The sequence below is a fragment of the Emys orbicularis genome, chromosome 1, assembly GCF_028017835.1.
Source record: "Emys orbicularis isolate rEmyOrb1 chromosome 1, rEmyOrb1.hap1, whole genome shotgun sequence".
In the NCBI taxonomy this organism is placed as follows: Eukaryota; Metazoa; Chordata; order Testudines; family Emydidae; genus Emys; species Emys orbicularis.
The window spans coordinates 138,648,287-138,668,270 of record NC_088683.1 but is presented as its reverse complement, the minus strand read 5'-3'; the positions used below and the strand labels follow the sequence as shown (position 1 = coordinate 138,668,270).

Below are 19,984 nucleotides of genomic sequence, written 5' to 3'. Positions count from 1 at the left end.
CTGCTGATTACCTATTCTTGGAATAGGCAAATCAAAGCTCCAAGCTGCAAAAAGGAGGGACTTATAGTTCAGAACAAGCACCCCCATGAATTTAACAGTTATTAACTTGTAACCACAGGAAGACCCCTTGGTGGGGTTTGAAGGACTGATCAGCCCCAGTTGGAGTTGGCGGGGGGAAGTGGGGGGAAAGCTCGGGTAAGCTTTTTACAATGCGGGTATGTTCCTTTAGTGTTTTTAACGTTTCCTCTGTAATGCTTTCACCTTAAGAAATGTGCTTGTTTAGAAAGGACTGTGTGGTAGCTTGTAACTGTGGGCAATTAGGCTGTTTATAGCCTCTGAAGAGGAAGCAAAGCAGGCCTGCTGAGGCAGTCTGACTTGCAGGGGAACTCATTACAGGCAGGGAACTGTGCAGCCCAGCAAAACCATGGTCAGGAGGGAGTGAGCCGTGGGTCTCTACTTGAGAGACCTGATGGCTGGAAGCTTGAGAGTGGGTGCTCTGGCTGGAACCACAAGGGGGAAATACAGGTGCAATTGCCCTGAACTGTGATGGAGGTTTCTGTTTAAACCCATTGAGCTAAATGAAAGACAAAGGGAATGAACAGCCAATCAGCACATGAGAGAGAATGCCTAGAGTGAAAACTAAAGAAAGTAGTGTGACCTCATCAGTGCCCAACAGCCCCTGCTCTTGCCCTTGGCTCCCTGCTTACACTTCAAGAGCATGTGGCACTAGCACATGAGAAGTAAGATCATGTGAGCATTTCAGTCTGTTCCTGATGGGAGTCCCATGCTGTGGGAGTCCCTGCAGCTGTTTGGTTCACTGCCTAAAGTAGCACTGGCAGGTTGGCAATAACACTGCTAGTGGAGAATGGGCTGGTGCTCCTTACCTTCTCTAGTGCATCATAAGCCTGTGTGGCATGCACTTCTTCATCCGACTCGGGCGGGGTTCTCTTCAATATATTCTGCAGAACAACCACAAAAAGTGTCTCAGAACGGAGGCTGAGAGAATGGACCCCCAAGGACAAAAGAGATGGGCATGTGGATATGGGGGAGGCAGGTGTAGGGAGACAACAGGATGAGCAGTGGCAAGGGAGAAATGGGCAGAGGGCCAGGACAGGAGGGGAGCGTGAGGGGATCAGGATAACCAGCGAGCACAGAAATCTGCATGCAGCTCCTGTCTTTGCAAGTGTACTACTAGACTCGAATATCACATGCAATAACTTGTGTAGGGGGGAAATGAACACTAGTCATGGCACAAAACAGCCTAGGTACAACAACATGGTTCTTATTTGTTCAATACTACTTTCTGTCTGTCCAACAGTAAGGCACATTGAGCACATTACATTGGCTCCTGTTTGCTTCCAAGTGCAGTTCAAGGTATTTTTAAAGCTTTGGGGGGGGAGGGGAGGGATAGCTCAGTGGTTTGAGCATTGGCCTGCTAAACCCAGGGTTGTGTGTTCAATCCTTGAGGGGGCCATTTAGGGATCTGGGGATTGGTCCTGCTTTGAGCAGGGGGTTGGACTAGATGACCTCCTGAGGTCCCTTCCAACCCTGCTATTCTATGATTCTAGGATTAAAAACTCCTAAACTCTAAAAGGGGAGCCTGTAAGCATTTATAACAGAGCAACTATCAAAGATTATCACAACCATGCTATGCAGGCCATTGAACAGGCAAACTTCTCTCCTGTTCCCCTCAGCTCCTGTTTCTTTCCTTGTCCGGCCTTGGACAGGATTCCTGTGCAGTGACCTGTGTCTGAGTGTGCAGTGAGGGAGGAGTTAATAATATGGGCTAGGGACTGGGTCCTCTGACCACAGCGCTGTTTACCTGTAGGAGGAGTTTGAGTCGGGTGATGCGTTGGAAGGGGAGAATGAGGAAGGATTTGAGGGAGAGGCGCTGGCACACAGTGGCACTTTCCAGTTTCTCCAGGACTTGCTGGAACTTTGCATTCCCGTTCCTGAGAGAGAGAGAGAGAAATCTAGGAGTTGTACAGAATAACAAAGTGATGGTGCCTTCCACAAGGGGAGGGGCAGGACCACAGTCTGATATGACCAAGCAGCAGAGCCCCCATTACCTTGGAACTGGCTCTTTCCCTGGGGGAGAAACAATCTGTCTCTCTCAATGGAGTTGAACCCTTCTGCTGGGGAAGAGGTAGAGTGCAGGCTGGCCCTTTGGGAACTGGGTCTCTCAGCAGGGTAGCAGTGAGAAAGTAATATTGAGGTGGCATCATAGGGACCTACTTCCTTCCTCAGATGAATGGTCATACTGGGTCAGACCAGTGGTCCAACAGGCCTGCTATCCTGTCTCTGACAGTGGCCCGTACAAGAGCTGTAGGGGGTGTGTACAGAATAGGGCAGCTGGAGTGATCCACCCCGTCTACCCCTCCTGGCTTCTGGCAGTCAGAGGTTTAGGTTGCTCCAAGCATGGAGTTACATCCCTGACCATCTTGGCTAATACCACTTGATGGATCTGTCCTCCATGAACTTTTCTAATTCTTTTTTAAACCCAGTTATTCTTTTGGCCCCCACAACATGCCATGGCAATGAGTTCCACAGGTTAGCTGTGTGTGGTGTGGAAAAGTACTTTCTCTTGTTTGTATTAAATTTGCTGACCATTAATTTCATCAGCTGATCCCTAGTTGTTATATTGTGGAAAAGGGTAAATAACATTTCTCTATTCACTTTTCCCACACCATTCATGATTTTACAGACTTGTATCATATCCCCCTTATGCTTCTCTTTTCTAAGCTGATCAGCCCTAATCTTTTTAGTCTCTCTTTGTATGGAAGCTGTTCCATACCCTTAATAATCTTTGTTGTCCTTCTCTGAACCTTTTTCACTTCCACTATATCCTTTTTGAGATGGGGTGACCAGAACTGAACTCAGTATTGAAGGTGTGGGTGAACCATAGATGTATATAGTGGCATTATGAGATTGTCTTGTTTTCTCTTCCTTTCTTAATAGTTCCTAACATTGTCAGCCTTTTTGACTGCTGCTGCACACTGAGCTGAAGTTTTCAGAGAGCTATCCATGGTGAGTCCAAAATCGACCTTGAGTGGTAACAGCAAATTTAGAACCCATCATTATATATGTGTAGTTGGGATAATATGTTCCGTTGTGAATTACTTTGCACTTGTCAATGTTGAATGTCATCTGCCATTTTGTTGCCCAGTCACCCAGTTTGGTGAGCTCCCTTGGAAACTCTTCCCAGTCAGCTTTGGACTTAACTATCTTGAACAATTTTGCATCATCTGCAAACTTTACCACTTCCCTGTTCACTCCCTTTTCCAGTGGGCAAGAGAAGCTGTTCCCTGGTGAGACAGAGCCCTTTGGAACAGGGAGACTCCTCCCTACAGAGGAAATAGCCATATTCCAATTTCCCCCTCAACGGGTTAGGGCACTTCCCTAGAGGCAGAGGCAATGCCTGTGTGCTCCTCCCCCCTCCTTTCCCTAGAGCACAGGCAGCATCCTGGAGGCCCTCTCTGTTTGGAATTGAGACTTCCCTGGTGGGCAGAAGGGAGGGATCAGTACCAAGCCTCCCTCAGTATTAGGTGGCAGTGAGAGGGAGTACAAGGGGTGGCTCCGTTAGGTGGTGCCCTTCCCTAGGAGAAGAAGGGAGGCAGTATGTGTGCAGCTTCCATGAGGACTGGGTTCTTGTATGGACATAGCAGTGGGAGAGTTGTTACTGAGGCAGCCTCATTCCCCGTTGGGGTCCCTCCCAATAAAGGGTCAGTATCGAAGTGACCTACAGCTCTGATTTGTTCTCTCCTGCAGGGGGTGTTGTGGCACTGGGGCATTAGCTGCTCCACTCTACCCTCCACAGCCAATCTGAACTGAATCCTCCAGCCAGTCGTATTTGCCTCCTCCAGTAGGATGGGGTGGCATGAACCTGCAATTACTTGTTTCTGCCTTCTCCAACAAGGGGCTCTGATACTTGGTAGAATCAAATGCTGATTAGTCTTTCCCTTCCCATGGCTGTTAAACCAGAGGAGCCTGGAGCTTCCCAGCCCTGCCCTCCCAATGGATGGTTTCTGTAACACTGATGGAAGCCTCCGACCACTCTCATACACCCACGCTTGTAGACGGGGCATGACTACCTGGGGGCAACCTGCAACTGCTTAGCTCTATCCTGGCTGATAAAGGGCACTTATGAGGTGCGGCAAGGAGAGCAGAGGGTGAGACGGGAACAAAGCAGCGTTCTTACACTAGCTTCTGGAAAATCTGCTCCTGGTAGGTCTGATTTGTCACGTATGGTAGATACACCTTGCGGAATGCAGGGGCATGTCTCAGAGCCACGTCACACACGTTGAAGTTGAACATGTTCTCCTCAAACTTCTCCTCCAGCTCGAAGAGGAAACTGTAATGCCCCATATGTCGCCATAAAAGGAGAGAAACACTGTTACTAATGTGCTGTGGTTACTGTTATTATTTATTATTTGCATTACCATAGCACCTAGGAACCACAGTCATAGGCCAGGACCCCACGGTGCTCAACGTTGTACAAACACAGAACAAAAAGATGGTGCCTACCTCAAGGAGCTAAAACTCTGACTATAAGACAAGAGACAGCAGATGGATACAGACAGACTGGAGAGTACAAGCAAAGTGAAAAGGTCCTTTTGTCTCTATCAGTCACCAGTCTCCTTCCCTTGCTGTGCTACGTGTAAGGCCCACATACTAATCACAAGGTTCCTCTCCACTTTGGGGGGACAGCAGAGGTTTGGTGGTGGTGGTTTGGTTTCCAGTGTGAAAGAAAGCTGAGGAATACCAAAATACATCATCATTAAGGCAAAAGGGATTTCAGCTGCTGTGAAGTCCAGTTTACTGCTGCTTAAGGCACAGTCACAAGGATCTGAGAGTTTAAAACAAAAACAACCCAGCCCTGTAGTGGAAATGGAAAAAGTGGTAGAGAACCAAAGGACATGCAATCAGTCAAGCCTTACAGGAGAAAAATAAAGGCTCTGAGATACAGAATGTACACCAACCAAAATGTCTGGTATGTGGTGGCATTGGTTCTGGTTCAGGCTTATGGCTGGTGCTGGATTGAGCCAGGTTGAGATCTGCCACATAGTGGCTCTAGTTTTCTTAAATTGGGTCAGGTGGATGATGGATTCTGGGTTATGTCTGCTTGGTGCTAGATTTGGGCCAAAGTCTCCTTCCTGGTAATTCTCGTTTGGTTCAGGCCAGGTTTGGTGGGGCCTGTGGTCTTGTTGGTGGCATTTTAGATTCTTTGTTCTCCTGCTATTTTCTGTTTGTACAAATGTGCCACCATTTCTAAATGCACCACACTGAATGAACAAGACTACCTGACTCACTCTCTCTCACCCAAAGAAGGAAAGAGGTTTGTTCCAGGGTAGGGTAGATGTTCCTCTGAAGAAGGGATGTGTGTCCCAGGACTGAATGGACACGTGGAGTAGGGGTGAGAGGGCTATTGACTGGTCTGATCTTTGTTTTCCATCCTTGGGCTGTATCTGCACTTCACAGACGCTGGTGGTCTCTGAAGTGAAGGACCTGGACTCACCTGGCACTGACATCACGCACTTCCTGCAGGCGGGAGAAAAGCCACTTGCGCTCCTGATTGGTGAGGAGTGCCTGGAGTTCTGATGAGCGCTGGAAGTGATCCACTGCCACATTTAAACTGCGCAAGTATGAGGCCTCTGACATGATCAACTCGAACTTGGCCTGTAGAGGAAGGGACATAGTGTCAGCGTAGCAGGCATGTCTGTGAGGGATGTAAACGAGGTGGCACTGAAGGACAATGAAGGGGCAAAGGCCAGGAACCTTCCTGGCTTCCAGTGTAGGTGGTGTGTAGCTGCTGCTTCCTAATGGAAAAAAAAGCCAAGCTCTCTCTAACCAGGTAATATAAAGAGATGGTGCTTTAATGATGGTGAGAGGCCTGGGGCTAGGCAGGCTGGCAGAGATAGATGGGGACATCAGTCTATTCCAGTGGTTCTCAAACTTCTGTATTGGTGACTCCTTTCACACAGCAAGCTGCTGAGTGTGATCCCCCTTATAAATTAAAAACACTTTTAAAAAATATTTGACACTATTATAAATGCTGGAGGTGAAGCGGGGGTTGGTGGTGGAGGCTGACAGCTGGCGACCCCCCCATGCAATAATCTCATGACCCCCCCCCCCCGAGAGGTCACAACCCCCAGTTTGAGAACCCCATGTCTATTCTTTCTTCATCTATCCATTGGTTGGAATGGAAGGACAAGCTTATGGTGCGATTTGAAGCTATTCATCAACTTTGACTTGGAACTGTAGTATCTATTTTTTGCCCCCCCCCCCCTTTTTTTTTTTTTTTTTTTTACGGAAATAATCACAACACCTCTGTGTCCTATTCTTTCTCCAGAGATTCATCCTTCCTGGACTTCTCTTTATTTAGCACCCCGCCCCCGCCCATATTGCCATTTCTCACAAGTTGTCTGATCTCCTCAGTTCTACCTTTTATTTCTCCATCAGGATCCTCAAATTTCCCCCAAGTCCTCATTTTCTCCCCCTTCCCTGGATCCTCTTGCCCCACTGCTTCCACTTCAGTTCATCTTGATTCCCCTTGTCCTTCCCACCCCATTTCTCTGAATCTGCGTGCTCAGTGTCCTCCAGTTCCCTCACAGCCTCTTTTGCACACAATGGCCAACTTTTGATCCTTGCATTCTTTTTCAGAGGAATTATAGTCCAGGCCTTGATTAATGTAGTCTTTTAGGGTCCTCCAGCTTCTTCCACTCTTGGTCTATTTTAGTAGCAGGGGACTGGACCCAGGAGGTCCCTTCCAGGCTTATGTCCCTAATGCTTCCTCCTATTGTACCTTGCTCCACAAGGCTTCTTAATTCCTCCAAATTTGCTTTCATAACATGTACTGCTGGGATCCATAACTGCATTCCTTACCCTTGCATGCCTTTCCCTTACTATGCTGGGTTCAATTCACTCATAATCACAGGTACCAAGCTTCCCTTTAACCTGGATACACATTGCTGATAATTTCTCTTCCTCTTCACCCATCTGCATTCCTGTATTATGCATTCATGCTCTCTGATTTGTCCATCCATCTATGCTGTCCCACCTGGCCAATCCCCATCCCTCTGCCTATAGCATCCATCCATTACCTCCTGCAGTTTCTGATCATCTCGGGACATGTTCAGCAGCATTCTGCTTCCTCGGATCATGGGGATGTCCTGCCAGAGGGACGCGTTGGACGAGACTGACAGACGTTGAAGATACGAGTCCTGCGAAGACAGCACTTTCCTCCGTAACCTTGGGGAGCTTGGAGAGCTCAGTTCGAAGTCCTCTGCCAAAGAATCCGCTCTCTTCTGGCTCTGGATTGCCTTGTTCAGAGCCACATCGCTGTATTCCTGATAGAGTAACCTTGCTGTGGAGAGAGGCCAGCAATTCAGATTCATTCGAAAGCAGTGACTACTGAACTCCCTGTGTGGAGAGGGCTCCATTACTGTTTCAATACAATCAGTCTAAGACAAATGGACATGTCAGAGCCTATAGTGTTTATAATGCACCTATCACCAGCATAGCTCTCCACATCTCTAACCACTTTGCATGCAGATGGTTACATGGCCCTCTCTATACTCTCTCACTGATACTCCCACCTAATTTCACTGTAGCAGCTCTCCACAGGGGGGATAATGGCTGGGGTTTTCTAGAGCACTTAGATGAGAGCTACTTACAGGAGTTGATCAGTTTGGAGTGTCGGCGCTTGAAATTATCCAGTGTGTCTGCAGATTTCTTCTCCCTGTCCGGGGAGAGGAGAAGGTTTGGGGAGCAAGGAGACAGGAGAAAATAAGAACTGCTGAACTGGATGTAGCTTATCCAGATCTCAGTAATTAATCTGGAACAGCTGGGACTTCTCTCTCTATCAAGTTCAAAGTCTGCATTCCTTATTTCTACTGCAAAGGACCGTTGTCAGGATGATGGATATTCAGAAGTAAAGGGACATGAATTCCCCTCTTGCCCCTTGGGGAAGGGGATCCCATTGCATGGGCAGCCTGGGATGAAGCTTAGGCATTATCTCAGAGAGCATTTTGCTCTGTTGTCTGTTTCTTGGGTCGCTAAGGAATCACTGGAAAGTTCTGGGCCTCTGTACCTCAGGTGGAAGGGATTAGAAGCAAATGGGAGACTCACCGACGTATAACTGTGTCTAAGCTGGTTGGCTGGTCCTTGTGTGCTCCCTCCTCTGAAAGGACAAGAGAAGTTATCCCATTTTCTGCCAATAAGACCGCACGCGCGCGTGAGAGAGATTCCAAGTAGCCAACTGTAAGGACATGATGCAATGCGGAAATCACATCCTAAACCCTATGTAGAGGTGGTAGCCTGGGACTGGGACCAGTGCCCTCCTGAGGTTTTTTTTCAGGCTTTATAGCTTCATGGCTTTAACAATACTTGGCACTTACTTAACACTTCGTACCCATCATTTAGACAATAATTCTTGTCTTTCATACACACATCTTTCCAAGCCACCAAATGGGAAGAGGCCTGCATTTTCAAAAGTGACAAGGACTTTGGTGCCCAATTTGACGTGCCTGAAAGGGGCCTGATTTTCAGGGTGTGGGTGGCTTGCTCAGCATTTTCTAGAAATCGGGGCCCCTTTAAAGTGCCTCAAGTTGGGCACCCACCACCTGAGGCACCTAAAGTCATTTCTGAAAATCTGAGCCTTATTCTTGGAGATGTTCAGACCCCAAAGCTCCGATTTACTTCACAGTTGTAAGTACTCAACACCTCTGAAAATCACCCTATACATATGTGTTGGGAGCACTGTGGTCTAGTAAATTAGGCATGGGACTAGATGTCAGAGCTGGGTTCGTTGTGATTCTGATACTGACACTAAGTCACTGGTGACCTTTGGGAAGTCACTCTCTCTTTCTCTGAAGCAGGGTTCCGTTTGTAGAATGGGGGGAATATTTACCTCCTTTGATGGAGGGTGTTGGGAGAGGCCTAACTAAAGCTGAGGAAAGAACTATATGTGTGGCAAAGGATTATTAAGACCAGCTGGTGGCAGAGATGAGAACAGAGCCCAGGAAGGGGACCACTATTATCACTAACTTCTTCCACTTTGGGGCCAAAAATGTATAAGTGCAATATTTTGAACCAAAGTGGCTTCAATGTAAAAACACTTCCAGTATCCCAAAATGCCAATATTTATGCAGTGTGAAAAAATGTAAAAGGAGTCGAGGCAAAAATATGCCAAAAGTGTCACTAATTTCATCCAGCTCAATATCTGTATTGATAAAGGGCATAGAGATCTCATCCTCCCACGTACACACTAAGTACAATATTGGCTAGGTGCATTGTGGGGGATTTATGCCTTTGTCTAAAGAATTCATCATTGGCTTCCACCAAAGACAGGACACTGGATCTGATAGATTAGCATTCTGATGCAGTAACTGGTTTCTCTTCAAATCGTATAAATATTTCTCCAAGGGTAGCATGGGGTCAGAATGGGACCTGAAGGTTTCTGAATCAAACTGAACAGCTCTCAAGTCTGTCACTAAAGAGGTGGCACCAAATAGGCCAGGAGATCCAAAATCTCACTGGCCTTATATCTATCTCACTGTCATTCTTTAAGTGTGTGCACTTTTTTGTTATTGCTTGAAAGTTGGCTATCACTTCATCTGCAGACATGGAACAGCCTTGGGGTGGCAGCAGAGGCCTCTACCCTTCAAAGGCGAATAGCTTACTGTGAAAAGATTAGTACTAGTGGGACCACTGCATGGCTGAGGAAAAGGACTAGAACTCTGAATAAAGACAGAGTGCTCCTACACAGCATTTTGGAGTGAGCCTCCAAGCCCAGGTCAGCAGACATGAGCAGGAGCACTGCTAGCCTGTGCTCTAAAAATAGCTGTGTAGACAGAGCTTTAAAGTTATAGGGTGGGCTTCAGAGCCCACCCTATCTCCCTAAGCTTCAGCACCCGGGCTCCAGCCCAAGCCACAACTTCAGAGCAATCTATACAGCTATTTTTAGAGCCCTAGCGTGAGCCCTGTTAACCCAAGTCTGTTGGCCAGCGCTGGGAAGCTTGCTCCAAAATGCTGTGTAGCCCACGGGGGCTCAGTGGGTAGGCAAGGCAGGAGAGAAGGGAGGCTGGAGGAGCAGGCGGGGAAGGTGGCGAGAAGAGATGCTGGGCAAGTAGTTGAGGAGGGACTAATATAGTGAAATGGGAGCTGGGTGTGCTGTTGGTAGCTATTATTAGTATTGGTCAGTCTGGAGAATGGTGATTGGGATAGCGGTCCAAAGCAGGCAAACAGGCAGGCCTCACTTGATGTAATAGCTTTATCATCTCTGGAAACCCCAATAATACAGCTCAATTTTAGTGACAAGGGGGTATATTTCCACAGGGCAGGACTGAGGGGCATTAGCAGAGCTATGGGGGAGCCCAGGACTGGAATAGCAAGGGGACTGCAGGGCAGGATAGAGGGGCTTTGGCAAAGCTGTGTGTGGATAGTTTTGGAAGTGGGTCTCTAGCTATTCTCTGGCTATAGCTATTTTCACTCCCTCACTCCTCCATCATTTGCTTTATGCTGAGATTTGGTATCTTAGGAGGAGAGGGGTCTCACCTTGTAAGTTGTCTGACAGTACTGACATCTTCCTCAGGCCTTGCCGGTGCCAGTCTTTGCTTTTTGCTCGGCGTTTGAATGCGTTCTCCTGACTCCCTGAATTGAGTCCCAGCTCCTTCGTGTCCACCCTGATGACTTTATCTGGCCAACTTGATGCCTTCTCCAAGGGTGCATGTTTGACGGCCACCTCTTTCACCTGGGCCGCAAGGCGAAGCGGTTCTCCCTGCCCTTCCATCTTTTGCTTGCATGACCTAGCGCCCTCTGCTTTCTCTATCATCACTGCAGGGGCTGTTGTGTTCCTCGTATCCACGCTGGTGGGGCCTGCCTGTGCCTGGTCCCACTGGGGCTCCTCGAAGACTGCATCCTGTCGGTATAGTGTTCTGATGGCTGGTGGCGATGGAGGGCTGAACTGCAGGAAGTGGATTGGGTTGGAGAAAGCTAGTAGTGGGGGTGGCTGTGCTGAATTTCTACTCTGAGAGTCTGTGGGTGTTCCCCACCCTCCCAGGGAGGGCCTGGAGGTGTAGTCAGGTGTGGACTTTCCACAGTGTGTAGCCAGGTGCTGACCCATTGCTTTAGGGTTTCTGTCAGAGTGGCCCATGGGTGCCTCATTCTCCAAAGTGGGAAAATCTGAGCTCTCGGCCAATGAAGTGGCCCCTGAGTCACTGGTGTCCACCACATCCGGTGTAGGTGAGATGACAGGATCCCACTGGGCACCAGACACTCCCTCGTGGGTCATCTGCATTAGGAGGGGGTTCTCTTCTCCATCTTCCACAGCAGGGGCAGGGACCAGAGTGTGAGCAAGGCTGTCGGCATCAGGCACAGAGGCTGGAGCCTGGGCAGGGCAGCTGGAATTGGGGGCAGTGGCCAGTAACTGACTAGAATCTGATACACAGTTTAGAGGTGGAGTGGAGTTAGATACAGGAGGCAGAGGCTTGTCAATATCAGGTGCCGGGGCTGAAGGCTGGTTGGAGTCAGGCACAAGGGACTGAGACTGGAGAAGCTGGTAGGCATCAGCCAGAAGAGCCAGGGGCGAGCCAGGTGCAGAAGCTGGAGGCTCGGTGGCATCAGGCACAGGAACCAGGGGCGAGCCAGGAGCCAGAGGGGGGGCGAGCTGATCGGCATCTGGTACAGGAGTCAGAGGCGAGCTGGGTGCAGGAGCCAGAGGGGGGGCGAGCTGGTCGGCATCTGGTACAGGAGTCAGAGGATGGCCGAGCTGTATGGCATCAGGTGCAGGAGCCAGGGGCGAGCTGGGCAAAGGTACTGAAGAGTGGGCAAGCTGGCTGACATCAGGCACAAGGGCTGGGGGCGAGTCGGGCGCAGGAGCTGGAGGGTGGACGAACTGGTCAGCATCAGGCACAGGTGCCATGGGCGAGCTGGGAACAGGAGCCAGAGGGTGGGCGAGCTGGGTGGTATCAGGTGCAGGAACCAGGAGTGAGCCGGGCGCAGGAGACAGACGGTGGGCGAGTTGGGTGGTATCATACACAGGGACTGGGGGCGAGCTGGGTGCAGGAGCTGGAGGGTGGGTGAGCTGGTCAGCATCAGGCACAGGAGCCTGGGGTAAGCTGGGCGCAGGAGCCAGAGGGTGGGCGAGCTGGTCGGCGTCAGGTGCAGGGGCCAGGGGTGAGCTGGGCACAGGAGCCGGATGGTGGGAGAGTTGGTCGGCGTCAGGCACGGGGGCCAGAGGTGAGCCGAGCGCAAGCACTGGAGGGTGGGCAAGCTGGGTGGCATCAGGGGCCAGAGGTGAGCCGGGCGCAGGAGCCGGAGGGTGGGTGAGCTGGTCAGCATCAGGCACAGGAGCCTGGGGTAAGCTGGGAGCAGGAGTCAGAGGGTGGATGAGCTGGTTGGCATCAGGTGCAGGAGTCAGGGGCAAGCCGGGTGCAGGAGCCGGAGGGTGGGCAATCTGGGTGGCATCAGGGGCTGGGGGTGAGCTGGGTGCAGGAGCCAGAGGGTGGGCAAGCTGGTCGGCGTCAGGCACAGGAGCCAGGGGCGAGCTGGGCACAGGAGCTGGAGGGTGGGCGAGCTGGTCAGCATCAGGCACAGGAGCCAGGGGCAAGCTGGGCACAGGAGCCAGAGGGTGGGCGATCTGGGTGGCATTAGGGGCTGGGGGCGAGCTGGGTGCAGGAGCCAGAGGGTGGGCGAGCTGGTCGGCGTCAGGCACAGGAGCCAGGGGCGAGCTGGGCACAGGAGCTGGAGGGTGGGCGAGCTGGTCGGCGTCAGGTGCAGGGGCCAGGGGTGAGCTGGGCACAGGAGCCGGATGGTGGGCGAGTTGGTCGGCGTCAGGCACGGGGGCCAGAGGTGAGCCGAGCGCAAGCACCGGAGGGTGGGCAAGCTGGGTGGCATCAGGAGCCAGAGGTGAGCCGGGCGCAGGAGCCGGAGGGTGCGTGAGCTGGTCAGCATCAGGCACAGGAGCCAGGGGCGAGCTGGAGTCAGGCTCAGGAGGAGGCGGCTGTGTGCGCTGCTCCAGGGCAAGGACTACAGCTTCTTCTGGGGGCTGTGGTACAGCGTTAAGGGAACTTCCTGTTCCTAGCACTTCCATCTCTAAGCTCAAATGTGACTCATCAAGTAAAGGGTTTTGTTGTGCTGCGTGAACGACGTTTGCTTCCATTTCCTTTCCCTGGAAAACAAAACTTCTCGTTGGGGGCTTTTGGTGCCTCTGGTCTTTCTCCAGGGAATTCGGGGGAGCAAGAGCCATGTCTGGTGCTTGGGATGACTCCAGGTGCATTGTAGCTGGAGCTGCAGGAGTAGATTCTACTTCATCTGTGTCCTTGGGCAGGCTCTGCCTTGGAGGGGGACTTCTGAAAGCCTTGGAGATGGAAGGTTGGTCACTAGACTCTTCATTAAGGCCCTTCTCAGGTGTAAGCAGACCATGGGGAGTCTGGACACCCACTGTGCTGGCGGTCACTGAGGCTCCTTCACTAGATGCTGCCTCCTGCAGGTAAGAAGTCTGGCTGGATGCGTCCTGTACAGAGACTGGTGCTTTGTCCAGGTCAGTACATCCCACGGGGCTCACTTGGGATCTTTCATCAGCATCCTCCTGAGATGGGCCAGCTGCTGATACTGCTGAGTTGAACTCTGATGGCGAGGCTAGAGTGAAATAATGATGACTGGGAAATGCTGGGTTTTCTGCAACAGGATGGGGATCTGCGGGACCAAAAGATCCCAAGTTCCTGGCACCAGAAGAAGGGTCCAGAGTCCCAGAAGAGTCTGGGTTCCCTGCACCAGATGAGGTGACTTCTCTGCATAACGGAGAGATGGCTCCTCCATCATCAAAGCTCTGGACGGTCCTTCCATCTCCGTCACTATGGCCATCCTCACCATTACTGGCTCTGTTATCCTGACAGGTTTCTTCACAATCTTGGCCATTGAAAGAAATGAAGCTGGAAGGGTCAGAAACCCCCATGTCTCCCCAGTGCTCAGAGATGTGGCAAGTGGGGGAGTGCATCATGGAACTCCCACCCACTGGGTTCTGACTTTCGGACGTTATCACAGCAGGTGGCTGAGCTCTTACATTTGCTCCTCCAATGCAGGCCTTCAACACTATGCTGGATAGTTCATCCTCACCAGGATGCTGCTCTTTGGAGAATGAATCCTGGGGCAGAGAGGCCAGCCCTGTTCCCTCAGCCGAGGAAGTGCTCTCCCCCTCATCACGGAGGTCCCAGTTTTGCTTGGAGAGAGAAGGTGACGCTGGATTGAGTGCTGGTGGTGGAGCCTCCTGCTCCGCCTCTTCCCGCCCTGGCTCTTGTTCCAGCTCATCCCACCTCTTTTCCTTCTGATCTTCCCTGTCCCATACTGGCTCCTCCTGCACTGGTTTCGCTTCCTTCTCTAGCTTCTCCCATTCTGGCTCCTCCTGTTCCAGCTCTGGCTGCTTCTGTTCTGACTGCTCCTCCTCTTCTGGCTCCTCCCTCCATTCTAGCTGTTCGTGCTGCCACTCCTCCTGCTCTGTGTTTTTTGCAGCATTCAGTATGTGGAAGATGCACTCTCTTGGAGATTCAGTGCTGCCTTCTGCTCTTCCATCATCTGCTCCTTTCTCCTCCTCCAGAAGGAGGTTTATAGAACCAGATGGACTTTGCCTAGCAGCCACTTCTGTTTTCTGGTCTGTGGCCAAAGCATTGTTCCCTCTCTCATGGGATGACAGGACCATCTTTCCATCTGCATTTCCTCCTGTCAGCTGTGAATTTCCTTGGCTGTCATCCAATAAGGGGTAGGGTGGGTGATGTGAAGAGGAAGAGTCTGTATCCTCTCCCCCTCCCTGCAAGCCTCCCACTTTTTCATCATTATCTACAGAAGGCATGGGATTCATCCTGCCTACTGCATCCATCCCAGGAGATGGCTCCTCGTCGGTCCTTGCCACTGCTTCAGTACTTGGTGGGAGCTCTCTGATGGTCCCATTTGCTACATCCAACCCCTGCAAGGGGGGATCTCCAGTAGTGTCATCATGCAAAGTCTCAGTCTTGCAATGAACCTCTGAAACTTCTTTACACACCAGGAAGTGTTTAGTGGCTGGTTCCCTCTGGCTGGGAACAGTGTCTGTCATTGAGGTTTCCTTATGCTGTGCCTGGGGGACAGCAGTATGACATGCCAGGGACTGTTTCTGATCCTGAGGAAATTCAATATGAAGGGCTGGAGCTGGTACCTGCAGGTTTTTGTCATGAGTGGCTATTGCCTGTGGGACTGTATTGGGAAAGGAAGAATACTGACTGCTTTCAGGATGAGCTAATTTCCCCTGTTCAGAGTTCGAGGCGTGATCCCATCTCTGTTTTTCCAAAGATATCTCTTGTACTGCAGGATCTTTCTCCCACTCTGAGAGTCCTCTCTGGTGCCTTAGATCTCTCTCCCCTTGTTCCAGTCCTGACAGAACAGGATTAGAGGATCTGCCACGCATCTCTGCTGATTCCCCAGCAGAGAGATGCCTCAGAGGATCCTGGGCAATGGAGATCTGTGCTCTTTCTGCAGAGTCAGGCAGCTCGGTGCTCATCTCTACAGACTCAGTGGTGGCATAATGTCCCCTTTTGGCTGGTGTAGGATCAGGGTTTTCCTCACTAGGGCTGCTGGTTGCTGGGGGAAAGGGGTCTCCCCCATTGGCTTCTTCAGATTCCATCAATGAGACATCCTGTAAATGAGAACACAAATATTTTACATTTTAAAATGGCTAGGTTGGAAACTGTGAGCGGATTGACCCAAGGAGCTTTGAGGATAAAAGCTAATGTGTCTGGGAAAATAAGTGAAACACATACCCAATGAGTGGGAGAGAGTCAGGAAACTGTAATGGTGGGGGTGATGGTAGATGACAAATTAGATTGTTTGTAACGTGATAAAGCAACAAATGAAACGGGTGTAGTATTGGACTGCAGCTTGAGAGGCTGGTCTAAAGGATTGGATCTAATTCAGCCTCACTTACACCAGAGGAGCCTGCTGACAACAGTAGGGGGAGCATGTGTGGAAAAACAAGGAAGATTCTAATCTACTGCCTTTACCTGTCTGGGCCATGTCCTGTCCCTATCCACCCTGAAATGGTTCCTTATTCCCAGCCTCAGCAGTTTCCCATACTCCTGCTGGCCCTGGAATGTTTTCTCTAATATTCCAGCCTCTCCTCTAATTAAAGCAATGGAAGATAGACCTGCTTTTAAAATGCTGCATGCATCATGTGTTGGGTACCATACCATCATGCCAAAGCCACAGTACAATCCCCTCTGCAATGCCCAACCATCTCAGTCTTTTCAGGTCCATCGCTGAACAAATCTGTAACAACCTCCTTCCCCAGCTTCAGAGGGTCCTGTGGCACCTTTAAGACTAACAGAAAGGTGCCACAGGACCCTCTGTTGCTTTTTACAGATTCAGACTAACACGGCTACCCCTCTGATACTTCCCCAGCTTGTCTTTCAGCTGTCAAACCCTCCAGACAGCCAATGAGCAGTCCTGCCATTCTTGGCTACAGCAATCATCCCACATCCCTTCAAGTAAAAAACCTATTTCACCTCTGTGCCCAATCCTGTCTCCGGAGCCATCAGATAACACCTCCCAGTGAAAAAAATTCACCATAGCAGCCCTTCTAGCAGCAAGGAGCTGGGATTTCTTCCTCTCCCCCACCCCAAATCAGATAAGCAAATGTATGACCTTTCCCTCCCTGCATATTGCCAAACCCTTCTGAATCAAAGGTCAGGAAACTAAATTCACAATGCCATTGCAAGGAAAGAAGGGTGCACAGGAACGTTCAGGGCTGGGCCCTCTCTACGTAAAAAGAGAGAGATCAGAGGGACTGGGGATGTGCATGGAGAGTGAGAATCATGTTAGAAGTCTGTACCGAGGCTATAGCTGGAATTATTGGGGTGCATGAGTGTATATGGAAAGGGAAGTCTCTCATAACAGAATCAGGTTATTTCATGGTGGCAGCAGGGTCAAAGAAAATCTGTATTCCCATACAGGAATGGAAGATAGTAAGGGCTTTTCTACACTCTCAAGGGAAAGTGGGTTGGTTAAAAGAGGCGTGACGAGACAGTGGCTAAACATGGTGGTACCCAGATAGTACCTGGAACAAAGGTGTTTAAATCCCTCACAGCTGTATTGTAATATAGCACAGAATACTTATGGGAAGAGGTCCCCTCCCCAGCACTGACACATTGGTTCCCTGCATGTGATTCGGTGGGGGGCGGGGAGGATGACTTGTGCACTCTCTCTGCCTGTGGGTTTAGTGAATCAGAGATCCTGGCTGTCTGGATCAATCTCTCCTGCTCGGCATCTTGGGGGTGAATGTTCTTTAGTTGATGTCAACAACATGACTGGCTTCAGGGGTGGCCTCTTTGGCAAAAATGCAGTCCTACTCCTCATAGTAGTTGTAGACCATGCAAGTTCTCCCTAAGGTCTTGTTATTGTTCTTCACATTTCTATAACCCTACAGGAGCTCCTTTCCTTTGTTAACTGAGTCCTAGGCAGGGATGGCTAAGGGGCCATGGCCCTCCCATTTTTGAAAGTGGATGGGCCTGGCACATCCACTTTTCACCACAGGCCTGCCCCTCTTCTTACCCCTGAGGCCCTGCCACCTGGCCAGGCTGGAAGCTGGAGCCTGGTCCAGGTAAGAGCGGCCAGGGGAGCCCAAGAATAGCCACCAGCCCAGGTTCATGCCCAGGGCAGATGGAGGGTCTGCAGCTCTCCACAGCTGCCCGGGTGGCTCTTACCATGGCCCGGCTGCAGCTTTTCAGACCCCCAGGCCAGAAGCCGGAGCCGGGTTGGGGTAAGAGCCATGTGAGCAGCTGTGGGGAGCTGCAGACCCTCCACCTGCCCTGGCTGGGGAACCTCGGGAGCGGGGACATGGGCCAGGGGTTGCTCCCGGGGGCCTAGGCTCCCTGATGAGACTCCATCTTCTGGCTTGCCCAGGGGGTGGGGCCTCATTTCCCCCCACATGCTTTAAGGAAAATTCTGTCACCCCTGGTCCCAGGAGCACCCCCCTCTCCTTAATTTGTTCTGATAGCCACTTGTAGATCTGGGCATTCTGCTGACTTGGGCCTGGCCACACTCCTCTCCACAGAGGGCAAGGAAGTCCAGGACCTCAGCACAGGACCATGCAGAAGCATAGATCATGGATGGAGACCCACATCTCTCTCCTTCCTGATCAGGATTTTTCCAGGCTGCACAGTTTTATGCTGTTATTCAAACTGCCAGAATACTCTGAAGTCTACACTTTTCTTTCTCCTTGAAGACTATGAACAACACAACTGCCAGCAGTTATACGTTACCACATGGCCCTTTATAAGCAAGCACATTTATTCTTAAGGTGAAAGCATTACACAGAAAACATAAAAAATAATAGATGTTCTTATGCATGTGCTAAAAGCTTACCTGAGGTCATCAATCAGTCTTAGGTGGTCTCAGCTGGCCAAAGTCCTCCTGACCTTTCCCAGGAAGGATTGGAGCCACCTTGGACAGGAGGTCCCAACCCTTTACTGGATCAGAAAGAAGGCCTGAGTCACTTTAAACTCAGGATATTTATCCAAAAGTCCTTTCTTTATCTGTCAGTCTCTGCAGAATCTAGTTTGAACCAGTAACCGAGCTTCTCCAGATGCTGGCACTTCCCTGGAGGTGGTACAACCTGACAGAATTTGCCTAATCACACCCTGCCATTCCCCTCCCCCCCCCCACACACACAGTTTGTGTCTCTCTTGTCTTAGTTCCTGGAGGAGTTGTGGGTCACCCTCCCCCATGGAATTACATATAACCCCTGGCTCCCCATTATACATACATTTAAATCAATAAGGTCTCCCAAGGATATGGTAGGAAACCACCATATCTGTCACAGCTTCCACCCCTACTTTAATTGTGGGAAAATTCATCCCGAGTGTCAGTGAACTTGCTTCTAAAGTGGGTTTACTAATGCAGGGCCAGATGGCAGATGATTAAAAACAAATTTATGTGTGGATGCAAGGCAATTTATCCCCAAGAAACCCAAGTTAACCTGCAACAAGTTTCAAGTATAGACGAGCCCTTAAACAAAACAGAAACAGGGCACTCTGGAATAAGAGTGCCCCACGTGCAGTTAATCAGGAATGACTCCAGGTGTAGACAAGCCCTAAGATTCTCACTCTCCTTAAATTAGAAGAGCTCTAACTTTCTCCGCCCTCTTTACCTTGATTCAACAGGCTTCCAGATTCTTTCCCCCAAAATACATACACACATTAGCAAGGTGTATGGCACACATGGTGCTATCTGTCTGTGCCAGTTCCCCAGGACCTGGCAGCTGCGCTGAGACAGAGTGGAGTTTGCACACGCACACACCCATGCTGTTGAAACACACCACCTGGCAGGGAAAGCCTTGCTCCACCCTTAAAATGTCTTTGTGTCAGAGCTGAGCTAACACAGACTGCTGGTTGAGATGGCTGGTCTTTGCCCTTCCTTTGCGGTGGGGCAGCAACCTAAGAGATGAAAATCTCCCTCCTAGTAGGAGCTTTTGAGCCTACCTCGCTCTTCGTTTGCTCTCCGGTCCCTCCCCCTTCTCAAGCCAAGCCCAGTTCCAGGAGTTCATTAGCTCAGGGTGTGGTCTTGTGTTTACTGCTTCACATTCCATTCTCTGCTTCCAGCGCTTCTCAGACACCTAACACCACCCCCGAGTCCTGAGCAGCGTGAGGGAGAGACAGACACAAACCTTCACAGCTCACCAGGGTCAGTGGTTCTCCTACAGCAGATCTGCTAGTTTTAAATGTCCCACTAAGAGCTGTGCACACCTTTTATAATGAAACACAAAGGAAAGACAACAAGGAGTCTGGTGGCACCTTAAAGACTAACAGATTTATTTGGGCATAAGCTTTCGTGGGTAAAAACCTCACTTCTTCAGATGCACCAGACTCCTTGTTGTTTTTGTAGATACAGACTAACACGGCTACCCCCTGATACAAAGGAAAGAAAAACTTGTCTGCTTTTGGTAAGAAAATGAACCTCTGAG

The 19,984-nt window shown here is 50.4% G+C and overlaps 1 protein-coding gene across 1 annotated transcript in view; it reads right to left on the bottom strand.

Moving 5' to 3' along the window:
* Positions 1-19,984, bottom strand: part of LOC135895491 (rho guanine nucleotide exchange factor 5-like) — a 46,309-nt gene that overhangs the window by 5,292 nt on the left and 21,033 nt on the right. The window contains exons 2-10 of the mRNA XM_065423601.1: positions 12,075-15,664; positions 10,555-11,720; positions 8,128-8,179; positions 7,674-7,738; positions 7,101-7,363; positions 5,516-5,676; positions 4,199-4,351; positions 1,823-1,952; positions 885-959 (exon numbers count right to left, since the gene is read on the bottom strand). Of these exons, the coding sequence (XP_065279673.1) occupies positions 885-959; positions 1,823-1,952; positions 4,199-4,351; positions 5,516-5,676; positions 7,101-7,363; positions 7,674-7,738; positions 8,128-8,179; positions 10,555-11,720; positions 12,075-15,664 (5,655 nt within the window). The remainder of the gene's footprint in view (positions 1-884; positions 960-1,822; positions 1,953-4,198; positions 4,352-5,515; positions 5,677-7,100; positions 7,364-7,673; positions 7,739-8,127; positions 8,180-10,554; positions 11,721-12,074; positions 15,665-19,984) is intronic.